We start from the raw sequence: 23,852 nt of genomic DNA on the forward strand, positions 1-23,852 counted from the left end.
CTACACCGGGTGACCTCCCCCCGCCAGACCCCGTTGTCGGCTCTACACCTGGTGACATCCCACCGCCAGACCCCGTTGTCGGCTCTACACCTGGTGACATCCCACCGCCTGACCCCGTTGTCGGCTCTACACCTGGTGACATCCCACCGCCAGACCCCGTTGTCGGCTCTACACCTGGTGACATCCCACCGCCAGACCCCGTTGTCGGCTCTACACCTGGTGACATCCCACCGCCAGACCCCGTTGTCGGCTCTACACCTGGTGACATCCCACCGCCAGACCCCGTTGTCGGCTCTACACCTGGTGACATCCCACCGCCAGACCCCGTTGTCGGCTCTACACCTGGTGACATCCCACCGCCAGACCCCGTTGTCGGCTCTACACCTGGTGACATCCCACCGCCAGACCCCGTTGTCGGCTCTACACCTGGTGACATCCCACCGCCAGACCCCGTTGTCGGCTCTACACCTGGTGACATCCCACCGCCAGACCCCGTTGTCGGCTCTACACCTGGTGACATCCCACCGCCAGACCCCGTTGTCGGCTCTACACCTGGTGACATCCCACCGCCAGACCCCGTTGTCGGCTCTACACCTGGTGACATCCCACCGCCAGACCCCGTTGTCGGCTCTACACCTGGTGACATCCCACCGCCAGACCCCGTTGTCGGCTCTACACCTGGTGACATCCCACCGCCAGACCCCGTTGTCGGCTCTACACCTGGGGGCATCTAATGGTTTCTGCACTGGGGTCTCCTGTGTGATCCTCTCCTTTATACCTGATGCTACACATCACCTGACTGCACCGCACTGCTGGGGGGGCCAATACTTTTGTCAACTTAGTGTATCTGCTTCACTAAAAGCGATATTTCATCATAGCTTGGGCATACAATATTTGATGGAGCATGCTGTGATTTTTGAGGGTGTCGATAGAGGCACTATTTCTCCTTGTGGAGAGCACCAAGTAGTCTTCAGGAGACTTTTAGCTCCTACAATGCTCCTCTAGGAAAGTGGCCCAACAGGGTACTAGAGCCTCCATGCAGACACGGATCACATCTTGTATCCAAGCTAGAGGCGGTACAACAGGGTACTAGAGCCTCCATGCCCTCCTGTATCACATCTTGTATCCAAGCTAGAGGTAGTACAACAGGGTACTAGAGCCTCCATGCAGACACGGATCACATCTTGTATCCAAGCTAGAGGTGGTACAACAGGGTACTAGAGCCTCCATGCCTGGCAGTATCACATCTTGTATCCAAGCTAGAGGCGGTACAACAGGGTACTAGTGCCTCCATGTCCATCTATATCACATCTTGTATCCAAGCTAGAGGCGATACAACAGGGTACTAGAGCCTCCATGCCCACCTGTATCACATCTTGTATCCAAGCTAGAGGCGATACAACAGGGTAGTAGAGCCTCCCTACGAGGGGTCAGTTGTCCACAATTAACGACCCTTGTGCTCTGATATTGTACTCCCTTATATCAGTGTTACAATCACAGAGGGTCATTCCATCCGACAGCTTGCAGTTATACTCTTTCTAGCGGCTTGCTGATGGCCTTCTTTCAGTTGGTCTCCCGCACGGAGCTCTCAGCGGTAGCTCTGAGAACAAAGCAGCTGCTGTTCTTGGAGTTATCAGCGCTGTTCCGCTCCGCTTGCATTTAACTCCTAAGTAGCTAATTAGCTACTTAAAAGTTTATGCAAAGATGATCGCTCAAAACTGTCACTCCAAATGTTGTTTGATCGATGGTTGAGCGCTGCTCTGTCAGTGTGAATGGCCCTTCGCCGGCGCTGGGATTGTCCTGTTTTAGCTCCTTTATGCTGTAGATTTTCACAGCACATTTAATCCACTGCAGCGTTCCCATGCCCCGCTTAGATGTGGCTGCAGATTGTACCCAGTGGGAAGCCTATCCAGTATGGACCCACCTTTATAGCGGAAAGGTACGGGGTACAACCCGCAGCTGCAGTTCTCCCAGCGGATATTTCCTGGCCGCGTTATATTTATATCCATGTTTTTTCTTGTTCTCTGTCAGATTAAAACTGTGGATCCAAAATCCAAGAGCTGCGTCACACTGGCGGGCACAGGGCAGCCCGGGAATGACCTGGGGCCGCATTTTACAGAGGCGACATTCAATGAACCAGGCGGCCTCTGCGCGGGGGCAGATGGGGGGTCACTGTACGTCGCCGACACCAACAATCATCAGATTAAAGTACTGGATCTGGAAACCAAAGCGGTGTCTGTGGTAAGTAATGAGTTCAAGCATCCTCTTCATCTTCCTCAGGGTTGTTGATCCGAAGGTTATCTAATTGCCAGATTGGAACCGGGACGGAATTTTTTTTCCCTTAAATGGGGAAAATTGGTTTCTACCTCATTAGGTTTTTTTTTTTTACCTTCCTCTCGATCAACATTGGGGGGTAATAAGTTAAACTAGGTGGCCGGGGTCTTTTTTAAGCCTTACGTACTATGTTCTTTTACTCTTCAATTCCTTTTTCTTTCTTTATCTCCCCTTGTTCCTCTCCTGTGGTAGTGGTTGTTGTACACTCTTCCTCTCCTTCTTTTTCTTCCTCTTTCCTCTTTGTCCCCGTTTCCCTACACCCTTTCCTTTTCCATCAGTGGAACAGGTTGCCACGGGAGGTGGGAAGTTCTCCTTCAATGGAAGTCTTCAGAGACCAGACAGACATCTGTCTGGGAGGATTTAGTGATCTTGCACTGAGCAGGGGGTTGGACCCGATGACCCTGGAGGACCCTTCCAACTCTACCAGTTTAAGATTCTTCCTCTTTTCCTCCCCTATCCTTTCTCACCTCCTCTTTCCTTTCTTCCCCTCCTTCCTCTATTATTTCCCCTCCCCCGTCCTTCCTCTATCCCACCCCCCGTCCTTCCTCTATCCCACCCCCCGTCCTTCCTCTATCCCACCCCCCGTCCTTCCTCTATCCCACCCCCCGTCCTTCCTCTATCCCACCCCCCGTCCTTCCTCTATCCCACCCCCCGTCCTTCCTCTATCCCCACCCCCCGTCCTTCCTCTATCCCCACCCCCCGTCCTTCCTCTATCCCCCCCCCCCGTCCTTCCTCTATCCCCCCCGTCCTTCCTCTATCCCCCCCGTCCTTCCTCTATCCCCCCCGTCCTTCCTCTATCCCCCCCCCGTCCTTCCTCTATCCCCCCCCGTCCTTCCTCTATCCCCCCCCCGTCCTTCCTCTATCCCCCCCCCGTCCTTCCTCTATCCCCCCCCCCGTCCTTCCTCTATCCCCCCCCGTCCTTCCTCTATCCCCCCCGTCCTTCCTCTATCTCCCCCCGTCCTTCCTCTATCCCCCCCCGTCCTTCCTCTATCCCCCCCGTCCTTCCTCTATCCCCCCCCCGTCCTTCCTCTATCCCCCCCCCGTCCTTCCTCTATCCCCCCCCCGTCCTTCCTCTATCCCCCCCCCGTCCTTCCTCTATCCCCCCCCCGTCCTTCCTCTATCCCCCCCCGTCCTTCCTCTATCCCCCCCGTCCTTCCTCTATCTCCCCCCGTCCTTCCTCTATCTCCCCCCGTCCTTCCTCTATCTCCCCCCGTCCTTCCTCTATCCCCCCCCGTCCTTCCTCTATCCCCCCCCCGTCCTTCCTCTATCCCCCCCCCGTCCTTCCTCTATCCCCCCCCCGTCCTTCCTCTATCCCCCCCCCGTCCTTCCTCTATCCCCCCCCCGTCCTTCCTCTATCCCCCCCCCCCCGTCCTTCCTCTATCCCCCCCGTCCTTCCTCTATCACCCCCCCCCCCGTCCTTCCTCTAACCCCCCCCGTCCTTCCTCTAACCCCCCCCCGTCCTTCCTCTAACCCCCCCCGTCCTTCCTCTAACCCCCCCCCGTCCTTCCTCTAACCCCCCCCCGTCCTTCCTCTAACCCCCCCCGTCCTTCCTCTAACCCCCCCCGTCCTTCCTCTAACCCCCCCCGTCCTTCCTCTAACCCCCCCCGTCCTTCCTCTAACCCCCCCCGTCCTTCCTCTAACCCCCCCCCGTCCTTCCTCTAACCCCCCCCGTCCTTCCTCTAACCCCCCCCCCCGTCCTTCCTCTAACCCCCCCCGTCCTTCCTCTAACCCCCCCCCGTCCTTCCTCTAACCCCCCCCCGTCCTTTCTCTAACCCCCCCCCCGTCCTTCCTCTAACCCCCCCCCCCCCGTCCTTCCTCTAACCCCCCCCCGTCCTTCCTCTAACCCCCCCCGTCCTTCCTCTAACCCCCCCCCGTCCTTCCTCTAACCCCCCCCCCGTCCTTCCTCTAACCCCCCCCCCCGTCCTTCCTCTAACCCCCCCCCCCCGTCCTTCCTCTAACCCCCCCCCCGTCCTTCCTCTAACCCCCCCCCGTCCTTCCTCTAACCCCCCCCCGTCCTTCCTCTAACCCCCCCCCGTCCTTCCTCTAACCCCCCCCCCGTCCTTCCTCTAACCCCCCCCCGTCCTTCCTCTAACCCCCCCCCGTCCTTCCTCTAACCCCCCCGTCCTTCCTCTAACCCCCCCGTCCTTCCTCTAACCCCCCCGTCCTTCCTCTAACCCCCCCCCCCGTCCTTCCTCTAACCCCCCCCCCCCCGTCCTTCCTCTAACCCCCCCCCCGTCCTTCCTCTAACCCCCCCCCCGTCCTTCCTCTAACCCCCCCCCCCCCGTCCTTCCTCTAACCCCCCCCCGTCCTTCCTCTAACCCCCCCCGTCCTTCCTCTAACCCCCCCCGTCCTTCCTCTAACCCCCCCCCCCCCCGTCCTTCCTCTAACCCCCCCCCCCCCCGTCCTTCCTCTAACCCCCCCCCCCCCGTCCTTCCTCTAACCCCCCCCCCCGTCCTTCCTCTAACCCCCCCCCCCCGTCCTTCCTCTAACCCCCCCCCCCCCGTCCTTCCTCTAACCCCCCCCCCCCCGTCCTTCCTCTAACCCCCCCCCCCGTCCTTCCTCTAACCCCCCCCCGTCCTTCCTCTAACCCCCCCCCGTCCTTCCTCTAACCCCCCCCCGTCCTTCCTCTAACCCCCCCCGTCCTTCCTCTAACCCCCCCCGTCCTTCCTCTAACCCCCCCGTCCTTCCTCTAACCCCCCCCCCGTCCTTCCTCTAACCCCCCCCCCGTCCTTCCTCTAACCCCCCCCCCGTCCTTCCTCTAACCCCCCCCCCCCCGTCCTTCCTCTAACCCCCCCCCCCCGTCCTTCCTCTAACCCCCCCCCCCCGTCCTTCCTCTAACCCCCCCCCGTCCTTCCTCTAACCCCCCCCCCCCGTCCTTCCTCTAACCCCCCCGTCCTTCCTCTAACCCCCCCCCCGTCCTTCCTCTAACCCCCCCCCCGTCCTTCCTCTAACCCCCCCCCCCGTCCTTCCTCTAACCCCCCCCCCCGTCCTTCCTCTAACCCCCCCCCCCCGTCCTTCCTCTAACCCCCCCCCGTCCTTCCTCTAACCCCCCCCCCGTCCTTCCTCTAACCCCCCCCCCCCGTCCTTCCTCTAACCCCCCCCCGTCCTTCCTCTAACCCCCCCCCCGTCCTTCCTCTAACCCCCCCCCGTCCTTCCTCTAACCCCCCCCGTCCTTCCTCTATCCCTCCCCCCCCGTCCTTCCTCTATCCCTCCCCCCCCGTCCTTCCTCTATCCCTCCCCCCCCCCGTCCTTCCTCTATCCCTCCCCCCCCCCCCCGTCCTTCCTCTATCCCTCCCCCCCCCGTCCTTCCTCTATCCCTCCCCCCCCCCCGTCCTTCCTCTATCCCTCCCCCCCCCCGTCCTTCCTCTTTCCCTCCCCCCCCCCCGTCCTTCCTCTTTCCCTCCCCCCCCCCGTCCTTCCTCTTTCCCTCCCCCCCCCCGTCCTTCCTCTTTCCCTCCCCCCCCCCCGTCCTTCCTCTTTCCCTCCCCCCCCCAGTCCTTCCTCTTTCCCTCCCCCCCAGTCCTTCCTCTTTCCCTCCCCCCCAGTCCTTCCTCTTTCCCTCCCCCCCAGTCCTTCCTCTTTCCCTCCCCCCCAGTCCTTCCTCTATCCCCCTCCCCCCCCCCCCCGTCCTTCCTCTATCCCCCTCCCCCCCCCCCCCCGTCCTTCCTCTATCCCCCTCCCCCCCCCGTCCTTCCTCTATCCCCCCCCCCCCGTCCTTCCTCTATCCCTCCCCCCCGTCCTTCCTCTATCCCGCTCCCCTCCCCCGTCCTTCCTCTATCCCCCTCCCCCGTCCTTCCTCTATCCCCCTCCCCTCCTGTCATCTGCCCCCTTCCAGACCCCACCTCTGTTCTCTTCCCACCGCCCCCTACCCATCCCCCCCTCTCTCTCTTTTACCCCTCTGACAGGGCAGTTCTGCAGCTCCACTGACAGCCACTTTGGATCAGCTAATAATGATTGGGGGCCCCTAGTTTTCCCGATGGATGAGCTGCCCAGAAGACTTCATTGCATGTTATGTAATCTTAAAAACTTTTAAGATGAGAATATCCCTTTAAGAAGCTTTCTTGTGAAATGTGTCTGTCTCTTTAAGAAGTGGCAGTCTATGAGCAGCTGCAGAGAAGCGGCGCTGCTGGTTTCAGGTCCCTAGCTTGTTACATGTTGTGCCCGGCGGCCCGGCTGATAACTGAATTGTCACTGGAAACAAGTTGGCTTACTCCGTCCCCCTTCTTCACAGCGTAGCTAAACTTCCAGGAGGGAACGCGGCGTTTGTTTCCTCGGTGGTGGGCGTCGCGCCGTCAATCTCCCAGACAGTACAGAACTCTGGGGTGAGTTATATCGCAGGACCTGCCAATATAATGAGAGCCATCAGTCATCACATAAAGGCCCCCTCCCCCCCGGACACCCACACATCACATTGTGCTATATGGATCCTTACATCTTCCTCGGATACCGCAGTACACAGATATGGCGCTGCCAACGCCGCAGTCACGGACTTGTGCCGAGCTTCATTTTGCTGTCAGCGGAGGATTATTCTCTTTTGTTCTGCAGAAATCTTCGTGTCTACAAAACTTCTGTCGGCTTTTATAAACTTCACTAAACAACAAGTCAGTCGAGAAAACCTCACCAAGCAGAAGCAGCACCTCCGATCTCAGCTGCTGGATAAGCGGCAACATACAGCCTTCACGCCACGTATCTCAGTAGGATCGTATGTAACTGGTAGTCAACATCAAGGCCAAAAATACAGCGCTGTCTGCAGATTACAGACGTCATAGTTACCCACTAGAAGTCTCTCTAAGAGATGGCAGACTGGAGCGCCGGTCCAACTCCGAACCCGGGCGTACATGTAGAAGTAATATAAACAGCGACGTCACATTATAAAACTTTAAACCTGCATTTCCTATTGTGTAAACTACAGAGCTGCATTCACAATGCTTAAGGTGGACTCACTTGGTAATGATCCTGAGTTACATCCTGTATTATACCCCAGAGCTGCACTCACTATTCTGCTAGTGGAGTCACTGTGTACATACATTACTTATCCTGTACTGCTCCTGAGTTACATCCTGTATTATACTCCAGAGCTGCACTCACTATTCTGCTGGTGGGGTCACTGTGTACATACATTACTTATCCTGTACTGACCCTGAGTTACATCCTGTATTATACTCCAGAGCTGCACTCACTATTCTGCTGCTGGAGTCACTGTGTACATACATTACTTATCCTGTACTGACCCTGAGTTACATCCTGTATTATACCCCAGAGCTGCACTCACTATTCTGCTAGTGGAGTCACTGTGTACATACATTACTTATCCTGTACTGCTCCTGAGTTACATCCTGTATTATACTCCAGAGCTGCACTCACTATTCTGCTGGTGGGGTCACTGTGTACATACATTACTTATCCTGTACTGACCCTGAGTTACATCCTGTATTATACTTCAGAGCTGCACTCACTATTCTGCTGCTGGAGTCACTGTGTACATACATTACTTATCCTGTACTGACCCTGAGTTACATCCTGTATTATACTCCAGAGCTGTACTCGCTATTCTGCTGGTGGAATCACTGTGTACATACATTACTTATCAGGTAATGCTTCTGAGTTACATCCTGTATTATACTCCAGAGCTGCACTCACTATTCTGCTGGTGGAGTCACTGTGCATATACATTACTTATTCTGTACTGCTACTGAGTTACATCCTGTATTATACACCAGAGCTGCACTCACTATTCTGCTGGTGGAGTCACTGTGTACATACATTACTTATCCTGTACTGATCCTGAGTTACATCCTGTATTATACTCCAGAGCTGCACTCACTATTCTGCTGGTGGAGTCACTGTGCATATACATTACTTATTCTGTACTGCTACTGAGTTACATCCTGTATTATACACCAGAGCTGCACTCACTATTCTGCTGGTGGAGTCACTGTGTACATACATTACTTATCCTGTACTGATCCTGAGTTACATCCTGTATTATACTCCAGAGCTGCACTCACTATTCTGCTGGTGGAGTCACTGTGTACATACATTACTTATCCTGTACTGCTCCTGAGTTACATCCTGTATTATACTCCAGAGCTGCACTCACTATTCTGCTGGTGGAGTCATTGTGTACATACATTACTTATCCTGTAGTGATCCTGAGTTACATCCAGTATTATACCCCAGAGCTGCACTCACTATTCTGCTGGTGCACTGTGTACATACATTACTTATCCTGTACTGCTCCTGAGTTACATCCTGTATTATACTCCAGAGCTGCACTCACTATTCTGCTGCTGGAGTCACTGTGTACATACATTACTTATCCTGTACTGATCCTGAGTTACATCCTGTATTATCCTCCAGAGCTGCACTCACTGTTCTGCTGGCTTGTAATCTGCAGGATCCTCTGTTTATAGGGGCCTCCTGACTCTCCCCCAGCAGTACATGTCTAGTGGGATCAGCCTAACATCACACAGGTGAGCGCTATCTGTGCCCGTGACTCCCGCCCCCTATTGCGCTCCCCACCATGTGATTCCCCGAGGATGTGAGATGTTTTCCTGCCATGACAGCCTTGTATAACTTCAGGGATTCTCTGCGGCGGTTTCTCCCATTGTTCTCCCTGGGAGGCCTCTTGTGGCGTGGCGGGCTCCTGGCGTGTGGAGCGCTGCCGCTGGTACTATTGATGACAACGGGCGCTGCTATGCGAGATCTCGCCGAAAGATAGACCGTGCCGCGTTTCGCTTCCCGCATCACATTGCGTCGCTCATGTATATGACCCCGCCTATGACCCCCGGTATGAATATTCTGTCTCTCTGCGCTGCTGCATGTAGTGGACGGACCTCCCCAGCAGCAAGCAGAGTTAGATACGCTCAGCCGGAGAAGGTATCTAACCGCAGACCGATCCCCGTCCTCAGTGTGGCCCCTGGTTGGTTGATCTCCTGCCTCTCTTGCAGCTTCCCGTCTTCTCCCCGGAGTCGCTGGATGTAATGGACAGCGCGCTGCCGCCGTTACGCATCAACAACCCAAAGCTGCCTAAATCCACCCCGAATATCCTGCTGGAACCGCTGTCCGTATCGCCCGGCTGCACCCTCCAATATTCACTGGACCTCCAGCTTCCTGCAGGGGCCAAGCTGACCGATGGGGCCCCCAGCTTCTGGTTTCTGTTCACAGAAGGTAAAGTGTGAGAATCCACCCAATGTTGCCGTTTCTCTATACTTATAGTTTCTACTCCAGTCACTTCCAAAGCTGCGTTCACAAATCTACTGCAGTGACTCCCTGCTGCTTCGTTTCTCATATTGTGTCTTACATCAGATATTCCAGCCTGTGCTGTAGTTACATCCAGAGCTGCGCTCACAGTTCTTGCGCTACATGCTGCATGAATGCTCACTCCGGCCTCCTCCTCCCTACATTGCCGCAGCTCTCGGTGAGGCTGGGGCCCCCGGAGAACGGTCTTCTCCCAAGACTCCTCCACCTCCGTCAGGTCCTCCCCGTCTGCATCCCATCACCAACACCTTAACCCTTGACTGGACAAACCAACTCCGCTGGAGGGGGACTGGGTCTACTTGATTGATGGCAGACCCCCAAGCATCCCACGTGGTGGATGGGCGTAGGGGCACCTCAATCCATGGGTATCCCCCCCCCCCCCCACCTAGTTAGTTACCCTCCCTGAGAGGATATCCTTCTCTTAAAGGGGAACACACAGTTGGTGAGTGAGGTGGCATTGCCGAGCAGTAGGGGATACTTGGTGAGTGGGTGGTGGGGTCGCTCCTCCCTCGGTGGTCTGACAGGTTGGCTCCGTCTTCGCAGGGTCCTTTTCTCTGATGAGACAGGCGATGGATTACAAGAGACTGCAGTAGACTGTGTTTCCCATTCTCCTTTAGATTGTCAGCTCCCAGGTCCAGGCGCTGTGTACTGATACTCCCACTTTTCCTCCGCAGGTCACGACTGGCTTCTCGTTGGACAGACAACCTGCGGTGAGATCGTCAGTCTGACTGATCCCGACCAGATAGAGGTGACGCTTCCCTTGCAGTTCGCCTGCGCTGATCCTGAGCTGCGGGTCGGCATCTGCGTGTACTACTGCACCGAGGACACCATGTGCATGATGAAGTCCGTGTCCTTCTCCCAGCCGCTGCACGCCAAGGCCGGGGACAGGAGCAACACCGCGCAGCGCCATCTCACCTACACCTTCTAAGGGCCTGCACACACCGCCAGAGGCATATGACACCAGGCGGCAGCCCCCAGCGGTCTGTTTGGCGCTCGGCCCGCTTGCCCCCCCCCACACACACACACACACACCCACCCCAGCGGTCTGTTTGGTGGTCGGCCCACCTGTACCCCAGACACTTGCTGATGGCGGCACTATGTCGTCCAGCCATACTGTCGTCTTCTGTCACATAGATTAAACCGTCTATCAGGTAAAGTTGGGTGACGGACATATTTCTGCACCCACTGGGATCACCACCCGGCTTTCCAAGCGTCCTGAATGGGATTTTCGCCTTCCGCCGCACTGATCCGTCCCTCGCTGCTCTGTAGTGGACAGCTCAAGGTATCTGCCATGTTGTGGCCTGGAGCATCGGCTGCGCCCATTTACCTCACACTGCCTGACCTCTGTCCGTTACTCTAGAGGCAAGACACGGTATGGCGGGTATAATTCTTATGTCCTTGTACCACTAGTGCCTTCCACCCGCCCGCGGTTACCGCAGTGCCTCGCCCCCATGGTCACTTATGGTTACTGACGTGCAATGACGAGGCCCCTTTAAGAGGTCGCCAAGACCTCTGTCAATAAAGCTTCATCGCTGCAGTACTAACCTTCTGGTTCAGGTCTTCATCATTTACAAGATCTCTGCTTGCTGTCAATCAACAAAGAAAACCAGTCTTGTTACACAGCGAGGGTTTATTAGAATGCCTTATGTCCAATCTGAGAATCGCTCCTCTCACCTATTGAGGTCGATGGGTTGCTGTCAGGTGTGAGATCCGTGCGGCGCGCAGTCAGACTGAGCTCGCACATGAACGGCGCCCGTCTACAGGCAGACGTTGGCCACCAGAGATCGGCGCGACCTTGCACTGTCATTGAGGAGCATGGGACTCAGTAGGGCTTCACAAAAAATCCGAACTTAGTGGGGTTTTGTGACTAGCGGGTCGGAGTCATCATGGAGGAACCGCAGGACACAAAGACCCCCAGGGTTGGGTTTCCTTGTGATCGGAGGGCTGCGGCCCCTTATAACTCTGCCATCCCATTGTCCTCAATGGCTACAAGGTCTGCGGCCCGCACACCGCTCCTTGGCCATGAAGGGGTAATGAGCCCGGCCCATCTGAGGTGTAAACAAGTCCGCTCCTACTGCCTGACAGAAAACAACAAGCAAGGGAAACATCATGGAGGGGGGAACTTATACCAGCTTTCTAGCAACAAATTGTCCGTACGCCCTTGTACAAAATCCTGGAATAGTGGAATATGAAATGTCCTCCGGGGTCGTCGGCTCCAACCCCCTGCTCAGTGCAGGATCACTGTCCGGCCTCTGAAGACTTCCATTGAAGGAGAACTCCCCACCCGTGGCAACCTGTTCCACTCATTGATCCCCTCACTGTCTAATATCTAATCTGTGTCTCCTCCCTTTCAGTTTCATCCCTGGGACTGCAGAGCTGGCATGAGACTCTTCCTGTTAACCCAACCTGGAGGCCAAACAGATTGGTGTTAACCACTCTGTTATCGGCCTACCCTCAGAAGGCAAGATGGCAGGGGCAACGTCAGTTTGACCCTGATGCGCTAGTTATACTGGCTCCCCCTATTGGAGAACCGTCTTTATAACTAAACTTTAGGGGCATATACTTATACATAGGGGGCAGTATTATAGTAGTTATATTCTTGTACATAGGGGGGCACTATTATAGTAGTTATATTCTTGTACATAGGGGGCAGTATTATAGTAGTTATATTCTTGTACATAGGGGGCAGTATTATAGTAGTTATATTCTTGTACATAGGGGGCAGTATTATAGTAGTTATATTCTTGTACATAGGGGGCAGTATTATAGTAGTTATATTCTTGTCCATAGGGGGCAGTATTATAGTAGTTATATTCTTGTCCATAGGGGGCAGTATTATAGTAGTTATATTCTTGTACATAGGGGGCAGTATTATAGTAGTTATATTCTTGTACATAGGGGGCAGTATTATAGTAGTTATATTCTTGTACATAGGGGGCAGTATTATAGTAGTTATATTCTTGTACATAGGGGGCAGTATTATAGTAGTTATATTCTTGTACATAGAAGCAGTAATATAGTAGTTATATTCCTGTACATAGGGGGCAGTATTATAGTAGTTATATTCTTGTACATAGCAGGCAGTATTATAGTAGTTATATTATTGTACATAGGGGGCAGTATTATAGTAGTTATATTCCTGTACATAGGGGCAGTATTATAGTAGTTATATTCTTGTACATAGGGGGCAGTATTAGAGTAGTTATATTCTTGTACATAGCAGGCAGTATTATAGTAGTTATATTATTGTACATAGGGGGCAGTATTATAGTAGTTATATTCCTGTACATAGGGGCAGTATTATAGTAGTTATATTCTTGTACATAGGGGGCAGTATTATAGTAGTTATATTCTTGTACGTACGGGCAGTATTATAGTAGTTATATTCTTGTACATAGGAGTAGTATTATAGTAGTTATATTCTTGTACATAGGGGGCAGTATTATAGTAGTTATATTCTTGTACGTAGGGGCAGTATTATAGTAGTTATATTCTTGTACATAGGGGGCAGTATTATAGTAGTTATATTCTTGTACATAGGGGGCAGTATTATAGTAGTTATATTCTTGTACATAGGGGGCAGTATTATAGTAGTTATATTCTTGTACATAGGGGGCAGTATTATAGTAGTTATATTCTTGTACATAGAAGCAGTAATATAGTAGTTATATTCCTGTACATAGGGGGCAGTATTATAGTAGTTATATTCCTGTACATAGGGGCAGTATTATAGTAGTTATATTCTTGTACATAGGGGGCAGTATTATAGTAGTTATATTCTTGTACGTAGGGGCAGTATTATAGTAGTTATATTCTTGTACATAGGAGTAGTATTATAGTAGTTATATTCTTGTACATAGGGGGCAGTATTATAGTAGTTATATTCTTGTACGTAGGGGCAGTATTATAGTAGTTATATTCTTGTACATAGGAGTAGTATTATAGTAGTTATATTCTTGTACATAGGGAGCAGTATTATAGTAGTTATATTCTTGTACATAGGGAGCAGTATTATAGTAGTTATATTCTTGTACATAGGGGGCAGTATTATAGTAGTTATATTCTTGTACATAGGGGGCAGTATTATAGTAGTTATATTCTTGTACATAGGGGGCAGTATTATAGTAGTTATATTCTTGTACATAGGGGGCAGTATTATAGTAGTTATATTCTTGTACATAGGAGGCAGTATTATAGTAGTTATATTCTTGTACATAGGGGGCAGTATTATAGTAGTTATATTCTTGTACATAGGGGGCAGTATTATAGTAGTTATATTCTTGTACATAGGGGGCAGTATTATAGTAGTTATATTCTTGTACATAGGAGGCAGTATTATAGTAGTTATGTTCTTGTACACAGGGGGCAGTATTATAGTAGTTATATTCTTGTACACAGGGGGCAGTATTATAGTAGTTATATTTTTGTACATAGGGGGCAGTATTATAGTAGTTATATTCTTGTACATAGGGGGGCAGTATTATAGTAGTTATATTCTTGTACATAGGGGGCAGTATTATAGTAGTTATATTCTTGTACATAGGGGGCAGTATTATAGTAGTTATAGTCTTGTACATAGGGGGCAGTATTATAGTAGTTATATTCTTGTACATAGGGGGCAGTATTATAGTAGTTATATTCTTGTACATAGGAGGCAGTATTATAGTAGTTATATTCATGTACATAGGAGGCAGTATTATAGTGGTTATATTCTTGTACATAGGAGGCAGTATTATAGTAGTTATATTCTTGTACATAGGAGGCAGTATTATAGTAGTTATATTCATGTACATAGGAGGCAGTATTATAGTAGTTATATTCTTGTACATAGGGGGCAGTATTATAGTAGTTATATTCATGTACATAGGAGGCAGTATTATAGTAGTTATATTCTTGTACATAGGGGGCAGTATTATAGTAGTTATATTCTTGTACATAGGAGGCAGTATTATAGTAGTTATATTCATGTACATAGGAGGCAGTATTATAGTAGTTATATTCTTGTACATAGGGGGCAGTATTATAGTAGTTATATTCATGTACATAGGAGGCAGTATTATAGTAGTTATATTCTTGTACATAGGAGGCAGTATTATAGTATTTATATTCTTGTACATAGGAGGTAGTATTATAGTAGTTATATTCTTGTACATAGGGGGCAGTATTATAGTAGTTATATTCTTGTACATAGGGGGCAGTATTATAGTAGTTATATTCTTGTACATAGGAGGTAGTATTATAGTAGTTATATTCTTGTACATAGGTACAGTATTATAGTAGTTATATTCTTGTACATAGGGGGCAGTATTATAGTAGGTATATTCTTGTACATAGGGGGCAGTATTATAGTAGTTATATTCTTGTACATAGGGGGCAGTATTATAGTAGTTATATTCTTGTACATAGGGGGCAGTATTATAGTAGTTATATTCTTGTACATAGGGGGCAGTATTATAGTAGTTATATTCTTGTACATAGGGGGCAGTATTATAGTAGTTATATTCTTGTACATAGGAGGCAGTATTATAGTAGTTATATTATTGTACATAGGGAGCAGTATTATAGTAGTTATATTATTGTACATAGGGAGCAGTATTATAGTAGTTATATTCTTGTACATAGGAGGTAGTATTATAGTAGTTATATTCTTGTACATAGGTACAGTATTATAGTAGTTATATTCTTGTACATAGGGGGCAGTATTATAGTAGGTATATTCTTGTACATAGGGGGCAGTATTATAGTAGTTATATTCTTGTACATAGGGGGCAGTATTATAGTAGTTATATTCTTGTACATAGGGGGCAGTATTATAGTAGTTATATTCTTGTACATAGGGGGCAGTATTATAGTAGTTATATTCTTGTACATAGGGGGCAGTATTATAGTAGTTATATTCTTGTACATAGGAGGCAGTATTATAGTAGTTATATTCTTGTACATAGAAGGCAGTATTATAGTAGTTATATTCTTGTATATAGGGGGCAGTATTATAGTAGTTATATTCTTGTATATAGGGGGCAGTATTATAGTAGTTATATTCTTGTACATAGGGAGCAGTATTATAGTAGTTATATTCTTGTACATAGGGGGCAGTATTATAGTAGTTATATTCTTGTACATAGGGAGCAGTATTATAGTAGTTATATTCTTGTACATAGGGGGCAGTATTATAGTAGTTATATTCTTGTACATAGGGGGCAGTATTATAGTAGTTATATTCTTGTACATAGGGGGCAGTATTATAGTAGTTATATTCTTGTACATAGGGAGCAGTATTATAGTAGTTATATTCTTGTACATAGCGGGTAGTATTATAGTAGGTATATTATTGTACATAGGGGGCAGTATTATAGTAGTTATATTATTGTACATAGGAGGCAGTATTATAGTAGTTATATTCTTGTACATAGGGGGCAGTATTATAGTAGTTATATTCTTGTACATAGGGGGCAGTATTATAGTAGTTATATTCTTGTACATAGGGAGCAGTATTATAGTAGTTATATTCTTGTACATAGGGGGCAGTATTATAGTAGTTATATTCTTGTACATAGGGAGCAGTATTATAGTAGTTATATTCTTGTACATAGGGGGCAGTATTATAGTAGTTATATTCTTGTACATAGGGGGCAGTATTATAGTAGTTATATTCTTGTACATAGGAGGCAGTATTATAGTAGTTATATTCTTGTACATAGGAGGCAGTATTATAGTAGTTATATTCTTGTACATAGGGGACAGTATTATAGTAGTTATATTCTTGTACATAGGGGGCAGTATTATAGTAGTTATATTCTTGTATATAGGGGACAGTATTATAGTAGTTATATTCTTGTACATAGGAGGCAGTATTATAGTAGTTATATTCTTGTACATAGGGGGCAGTATTATAGTAGTTATATTCTTGTATATAGGGGACAGTATTATAGTAGTTATATTCTTGTACATAGGAGCAGTATTATAGTAGTTATATTTTTGTACATAGGGGGCAGTATTATAGTAGTTATATTCTTGTACAGAGGGGGCAGTATTATAGTAGTTATATTCTTGTACATAGGGGGCAGTATTATAGTCGTTATACTCTTGTACATAGGGGGCAGTATTATAGTAGTTATATTCTTGTACATAGAGGGCAGTATTATAGTAGTTATATTCTTGTACATAGGGAGCAGTATTATAGTAGTTATATTCTTGTACATAGGGAGCAGAATTATAGTAGTTATATTCTTGTACATAGCGGGTAGTATTATAGTAGGTATATTATTGTACATAGGGGGCAGTATTATAGTAGTTATATATTTGTACGTGGTGGCAGTATTATAGTAGTTATAGTCTTGTACATAGGAGGCAGTATTATAGTAGTTATATTCTTGTACATAGGAGCAGTATTATAGTAGTTATAGTCTTGTACATAGGGGCAGTATTATAGTAGTTATATTCTTGTACATAGGGAGCAGAATTATAGTAGTTATATATTTGTACGTGGGGGCAGTATTATAGTAGTTATATTCTTTTACATAGGGGCAGTATTATAGTAGTTATATTCTTGTACATAGGGGGCAGTATTATAGTAGTTATATTCTTGTACATAGGGGCAGTATTATAGTAGTTATATTTTTGTACATAGGGGGCAGTATTATAGTAGTTATATTCTTGTACATAGGGGCAGTATTATAGTAGTTATATTCTTGTACATAGGGGGCAGTGTTATAGTAGTTATATTCTTGTACATAGGGGGCAGTGTTATAGTAGTTATATTCTTGTACATAGCAGGCAGTATTATAGTAGTTATATTCTTGTACATAGGGGGCAGTATTATAGTAGTTATATTGTACATAGGGGGCAGTATTATAGTAGTTATATTCTTGTACATAAGAGCATTATTATAGTAGTTATATTCTTGTACATAGGGGGCAGTATTATAGTAGTTATATTCTTGTACATAGGGGGCAGTATTATAGTAGTTATATTCTTGTACATAGGGGGCAGTATTATAGTAGTTATATTCTTGTACATGGGGAGCAGTATTATAGTAGTTATATTCTTGTACATAGGAGGCAGTATTATAGTAGTTATATTCTTGTACATAGGGGGCAGTATTATAGTAGTTATATTCTTGTACATAGGAGGCAGTATTATAGTAGTTATATTCTTGTACATAGGGGGCAGTATTATAGTAGTTATATTCTTGTACATAGGGGGCAGTATTATAGTAGTTATATTCTTGTACATAGGGGGCAGTATTATAGTAGTTATATTCTTATACATAGGGGGCAGTATTATAGTAGTTATATTCTTGTACATAGGGGGCAGTATTATAGTAGTTATATTCCTGTACATAGAGGGCAGTATTATAGTAGTTATATTCTTGTACACAGGAGGCAGTATTATAGTAGTTATATCCTTGTACATAGGGGGCAGTATTATAGTAGTTATATTCTTGTACATAGGGGGCAGTATTATAGTAGTTATATTCTTGTACATAGGGGGCAGTATTATAGTAGTTATATTCTTGTACATAGGGGGGCAGTATTATAGTAGTTATATCCTTGTACATAGGGGGCAGTATTATAGTAGTTATATTCTTGTACATAGAGGGCAGTATTATAGTAGTTATATTCTTGTACATAGGGGGCAGTATTATAGTAGTTATATTCTTGTACATAGGGGGCAGTATTATAGTAGTTATATTCTTGTACATAGGGGGCAGTATTATAGTAGTTATATTCTTGTACATAGGGGCAGTATTATAGTAGTTATATTCTAGTACATAGGGGGCAGTATTATAGTAGTTATATCCTTGTCCATAGTGGGGGAGGGAGGTCTGTGTATCAGATGGAAAAATCCCAGGTTAGCCACAACAAATAATAGTGATCCCCCGGAGACGAGCTTTCATGAGATTACGACATCCAGGCTCGCTCCACCGTTCCGACTTCCGTTTGTTTGGTTCGGTGAACCAGAAAGATGTGGAGCGCAGAAGAATATAATATGATAATGTCCTGTAATATAAACAGTGGGTTGTGAAATCTTCAGGTCCGCACTGATGTTTAGCGGCACTCGATCGTGCAGACTGCGCCCAGTTGTATGTGTGATGGACTGTGTTAAGGCTGGCGTTATACAAGCTTATTTCAGCCGCAATTCGCTGCTTGACGGAGGGTCTCCTGACCGGAACGGAGGGCAATTTGGGGATTTGCTGCTGTGAATATGAGTTTTCAATGGTTAGAAAAACATGGCTGCATTAAACAGCGCCGCACCCATCTACAGGTGGTGTCTGGCATTGCCGTTCAGGTCTATTGAAGTAAATGGCACTAATCTGCGATGCCTCTAACAACCCGAGGGCAGGAGTGCTGCTTTTCTGTGTTTTTTCTACATCTGAACATCCTCTTTACAGCAGAGCTGGTTTTTCCTCCAGAGCAGTAATCTAAGGCTGCAGTCCCAGAAGAGCAGGAGCGACATGATGCACCTATATAGTAAACTCAGCTGCAGAGCTGCATTCACAGTTCTGCTGTTACATGCTGCTCTAAGCTCTTCTCACATCCAGAGTTCTTATACTCCAGTCCCTTCCAGAGCTGCATTCACACTCTGCAAGCTGGCTAAGCAGCAACTACATTCACTGCCCGTTGGGTTGCTGCCTATCCCGCTTACAGCTGGTAAGTGTTTTTTACCCGCCATTAGCAACCCACCGGCCCTCGGAGGACTGGCAGGCTGTAGTCGCGCGCCGCCTGATGGTGGGGGATTGCTACCTCCTTGTATTGTACAGACAGATGCTTTCAGGGTTTTTGCCCCTCATCAGCGGCCAGGAGGTTTGTGGCTTGGCTACTGATTGGCCTGTAGATTTGGGTCAAGAACCGCTCAGTACAGTCTGTCTGTACATGGTGATCTCTTCCCTCTGGTTTCCACTCCCCTACTGGTGGCTGCCACTGCTGTGACTTCTGACCTCTTCCCCCAGCATCCCGGCCTTTACGCAGTGCTGACACCAGGGGGCGAGGTCGGGTGTCATAACAGCCGTGTCCAATGGTGGAGCAGAACCGCAGGTCGGCTCAGTGAATTGCTTGTTGAGTTGCTGCTGGGTCGGAGCCTAATAGGGGGACACCATTACTACATGGGCCACTATGGGGGTAAAGGGGAGGGGGGGTACTATTACTTGTGGGGCCACTAACTGAGTTAATATTGTTACTGCGACCGTATTAAGTGTCAGTATTACTGCGAAGACCAGAAGACCATTGTGCGATTTACTATTACTACTGAGGCCACTATGGAGGTCACTATTACTACTGGGGGCCAATATGGGGGTCACTATTACTACTGGGGGCCAATATGGGGGTCACTATTACTACTGGGGGCCAATATGGGGGTCACTCTACCTTATGGAGCTATTAAGGGAGACATTATTACTACTGGGGTCATTATTAGAACTGATGCCACTTGCGGAAGGGCTGGGGGGGTCACTATAACTACTGCGGCCATTGAGGGGGACACTATTAAGGCCCATTTAGACCCGATGATTCTCGCTCAAAATTCGTTCAAAGCCGTCTTTTGAGCGAGAATTGTTGGGTCTAAATGCACGGATTTCATGCAGTTTTCGTGCACGAGTCGTTCCTCGCTCAGTCCTAGTTTTCTAGAATTGATTGATGAACTCTTATCAGCAGTGCAGGCTGTTATCACAGTCGGTAGCACTAATAAGATTCTTTATGCTCGTGTCCCGCGGGGGCTGATCTATACCAGCGCCGAACCACAACTATCAGCGTGCGTCCGGATCCAAGAGGTGATCAGATCTTTCTGGGCTCTTCATGTGACACATATGAAATTTGTGTTCTACGAGTATTTAAAGCCGGACGACCCCTTTAAATCCTCAAACTGCTGCTGCCCTGATCTCAGGATAGGCTATCAAAGAGCTCTGCCTGCAATGCCATCCCGGGCCACTGCAGTGGGAACAGTGCTGTGTGCCCCCGGCAATTAGCTGATCAGCAGACTCCCCAGAATTACTAGTGAGCTGTATCGGTGGCTGGGGAAGTGTTAACAGGTTGCGGCCGCTCTGCCTGTTCCTGCCGGTCGGCATCTGTTCCACCTGACTTGGAATGACCCCAGGTCTCATCAGCCTCAGATCTCATATATTATGGATAGACGTAATATTTGGGTTACAGCCGCTGTCTCTGAACCATCACAAACCATTATATAAGCACCGACGATAACGCTGAAGAACATCGTACCCTACACTCCACTCACATCCAGAGCTGCACTCAAAATTCTGCTGCAACATTGTACTTTATAGCCGAGTGAAATCCAGAGCTGCATTCAGAAAACTGCTGTTCAATCATGTTGTGTACTCCACTCACATCCAGAGCTGCAGATACAATTCTGCTACATCATTGTTCCAAGTGCATCCAGAGCTGCACTATAATTATGCTGTATCTCTAGGCAATGACGCCCGACATCTGCCATACTTGTACGGTGGATGTCATGTTTTATACTTCAGCTACATTCCACAGCGGCTGTTACCTGAGGTTTTATTCTCTACTCACAGCTAAAGCTGTATGCACAATTCTCATACATGATGTCTTATACTCCAATTACATCCAGAGCTGCATTTTCTAGTCCTTCCGGTTCCTGGGAGTCCTGGGGGAGCTGCAGTTCTCTGCTGCCTGCTCCCCAATTCATATTTCTATAAAGCGTTCGCTGCTGCGAAGCATTTCGGGAGTTTTAGTGTGCGCGCCCGTCACAAGCACAGAGGATGCAGCGCTCTCCCATAATGCACTGCAGCACAGAAGAAAGAACTATGGGCGTTGTGCTAAGCTCGAAGCAATGTATCTTTCACCACAGTCCTAAAAAGGTCTCGTGTGCCAACTGGCATTGTGAGTGCAGCTCTGGAAGGGACTGGAGCATCAGCCATGATGTAAGATCCAGGTATTCACTCATGAATGGATCTTTACAGAAAAACAATGCAGCAACAGAGCCGTGATGGGAGCGGATGATGGATTGGAGGGCGAGAGGTTTATCGCCAGTTGGCAGCCATGGCCGCTGGTAAACACGATCAGCGCTGGAGGAGAAGGCACCTGAGGTGGAACGTCACCAGGGGTGTAAATCACAGCCGGGGAGATGAAAGGAGGCTTTGTTACCTTGTATCATCCCCGAAGATTCCCCACAGTCAGGTATTGTTATATAATGCGATCGCGATTTATGGCGCAAAGAGGAAAACACGCAAAGCCCAACCCACGAACACACCGACGAGGACAATAACCCCCATCATCTCTGACACAGGGAGCATGGGACCGAACCATAGGAAGGCATCCATGTCCGCTCCAAGGCTTATATATACTGATCTGGACCGTGCTGGCCGTAGGTGGATTACGTAACAATACTGTATGGTGATTATATAGCTACAGCCCATGTGACCACGCTGGCCGCCATCTCTGCGCTGAGGTCTCAGAGTAATGTCGCAAGCTGTGAGTCGCTGGGATGATTTAGTGATCCTGCACTGAGCAGGTGGTTGGACCCGATGACCTCGGAGGACCTGATGACCCCCAGAGGACCTGATGACCGCGGAGGACCTGATGACCCCAGAGCTCCCTTCCAACTCTACCAGTCTATGATTCTATGCTGGACGTTATTCTGACTACAAAATTATGTAGGTACAGATAGTACTGCCCCGACTCCCCTGCAGGTGATGTAGGTATAGATAGTGTTGCTCCGACTCCCCTGTAGGTGATGTAGGTACAGATAGTGCTGCCCCGACTCCCCTGCAGGTGATGTAGGTATAGATAGTGTTGCTCCGACTCCCCTGTAGGTGATGTTGGTACTGATAGTGCTGCCCCGACTCCCCTGCAGGTGATGTAGGTATAGATAGTACTGCCCCGACTCCCCTGTAGGTGATGTACTTACAGATAGTTCTGCCCCGACTCCCCTGTAGATGATGTACTTACAGATAGTTCTGCCCCGACTCCCCTGTAGGGGATGTAGGTACAGATAGTGCTGCCCCGACTCCCCTGTAGGTGATGTAGGTACAGATAGTATTGCCCCGACTCCCCTGTAGGTTATGTAGGTATAAATAGTATTGCCCCGACTCCCCTGTAGGTGATGTAGACACAGATAGTGCTGCCCCGACTCCCCTGTAGGTGATGTAGGTACGGATAGCGCTGCCCCGACTCCCCTGTAGGTGACATAGGTACAGATAGTGCTGCCCCGACTCCCCTGTAGGTGATGTACTTACAGATAGTTCTGCCCCGACTCCCCTGTAGGGGATGTAGGTACAGATAGTGCTGCCCCGACTCCCCTGTAGGTGATGTAGGTACAGATAGTATTGCCCCGACTCCCCTGTAGGTTATGTAGGTATAAATAGTATTGCCCCGACTCCCCTGTAGGTGATGTAGACACAGATAGTGCTGCCCCGACTCCCCTGTAGGTGATGTAGGTACGGATAGCGCTGCCCCGACTCCCCTGTAGGTGACATAGGTACAGATAGTGCTGCCCCGACTCCCCTATAGGTTATGTAGGTACGGATAGCGCTGCCCCAACTCCCCCTGTAGGTGATGTAGGTACAGATAGCGCTGCCCCAACTCCCCCTGTTGGTGATGTAGGTACAGATAGTGCTGCCCCGACTCCCCTGTAGGTGATGTTGTTACAAATAGTACTGCCCCAACTCCCCTGTAGGTTATGTAGGTATAGATAGTACTGCCCCTACTCTCCTGTAGATGATGTAGGTACAGATAGTACTGCCCCGACTTTCCCTGCAGGTGATGTAGCTACAGATAGTACTGCCCCGACTCCCCTGCAGGGGATGTAGGTACAGATCATACTGCCTCCCCGTCACTCCTTGTAAATGATGTAGGTTCTGATAGTACTGCCTCCCTGTCGCTCCCCGTAGATGATGTAGGTACAGATAGTACTACCTTTCTGTAGATGATGTAGGTACAGATAGTACAACCTTCCTGTAGATGATGTAGGTACAGATAGTACTTCCTTCCTGTAGATGATGTAGATACAGATAGTACTACCTTCCTGTAGATGATGTAGGTACAGATAGTACTACCTTCCTGTAGATGATGTAGGTGCTGATAGTACTACCTTCCTGTGGATGATGTAGGTGCAGATAGTACTACCTACCTGTGGATGATGTAGGTGCAGATAGTACTACCTACCTGTATATGATGTAGGTACAGATAGTACTACCTTCCTGTATATGATGTAGGTGCAGATAGTACTGCCTTCCTGTAGATGATGTAGGTACAGATAGTACTACCTTCCTGTAGATGATGTAG

The 23,852-nt window shown here is 48.5% G+C and overlaps 1 protein-coding gene across 1 annotated transcript in view; it reads left to right on the top strand.

Moving 5' to 3' along the window:
* Positions 1–11,138, top strand: part of NHLRC2 (NHL repeat containing 2) — a 38,238-nt gene extending 27,100 nt beyond the window's left edge. Inside the window, exons 9-11 of the mRNA XM_066601476.1 lie at positions 2,032–2,241; positions 9,285–9,504; positions 10,269–11,138. Of these exons, the coding sequence (XP_066457573.1) occupies positions 2,032–2,241; positions 9,285–9,504; positions 10,269–10,522 (684 nt within the window). The 3' untranslated portion in view covers positions 10,523–11,138. The remainder of the gene's footprint in view (positions 1–2,031; positions 2,242–9,284; positions 9,505–10,268) is intronic.
* Positions 11,139–23,852: the final 12,714 nt, after the last annotated feature.

Source organism: Eleutherodactylus coqui, chromosome 4, assembly GCF_035609145.1.
Source record: "Eleutherodactylus coqui strain aEleCoq1 chromosome 4, aEleCoq1.hap1, whole genome shotgun sequence".
Taxonomy (NCBI): domain Eukaryota; kingdom Metazoa; phylum Chordata; class Amphibia; order Anura; family Eleutherodactylidae; genus Eleutherodactylus; species Eleutherodactylus coqui.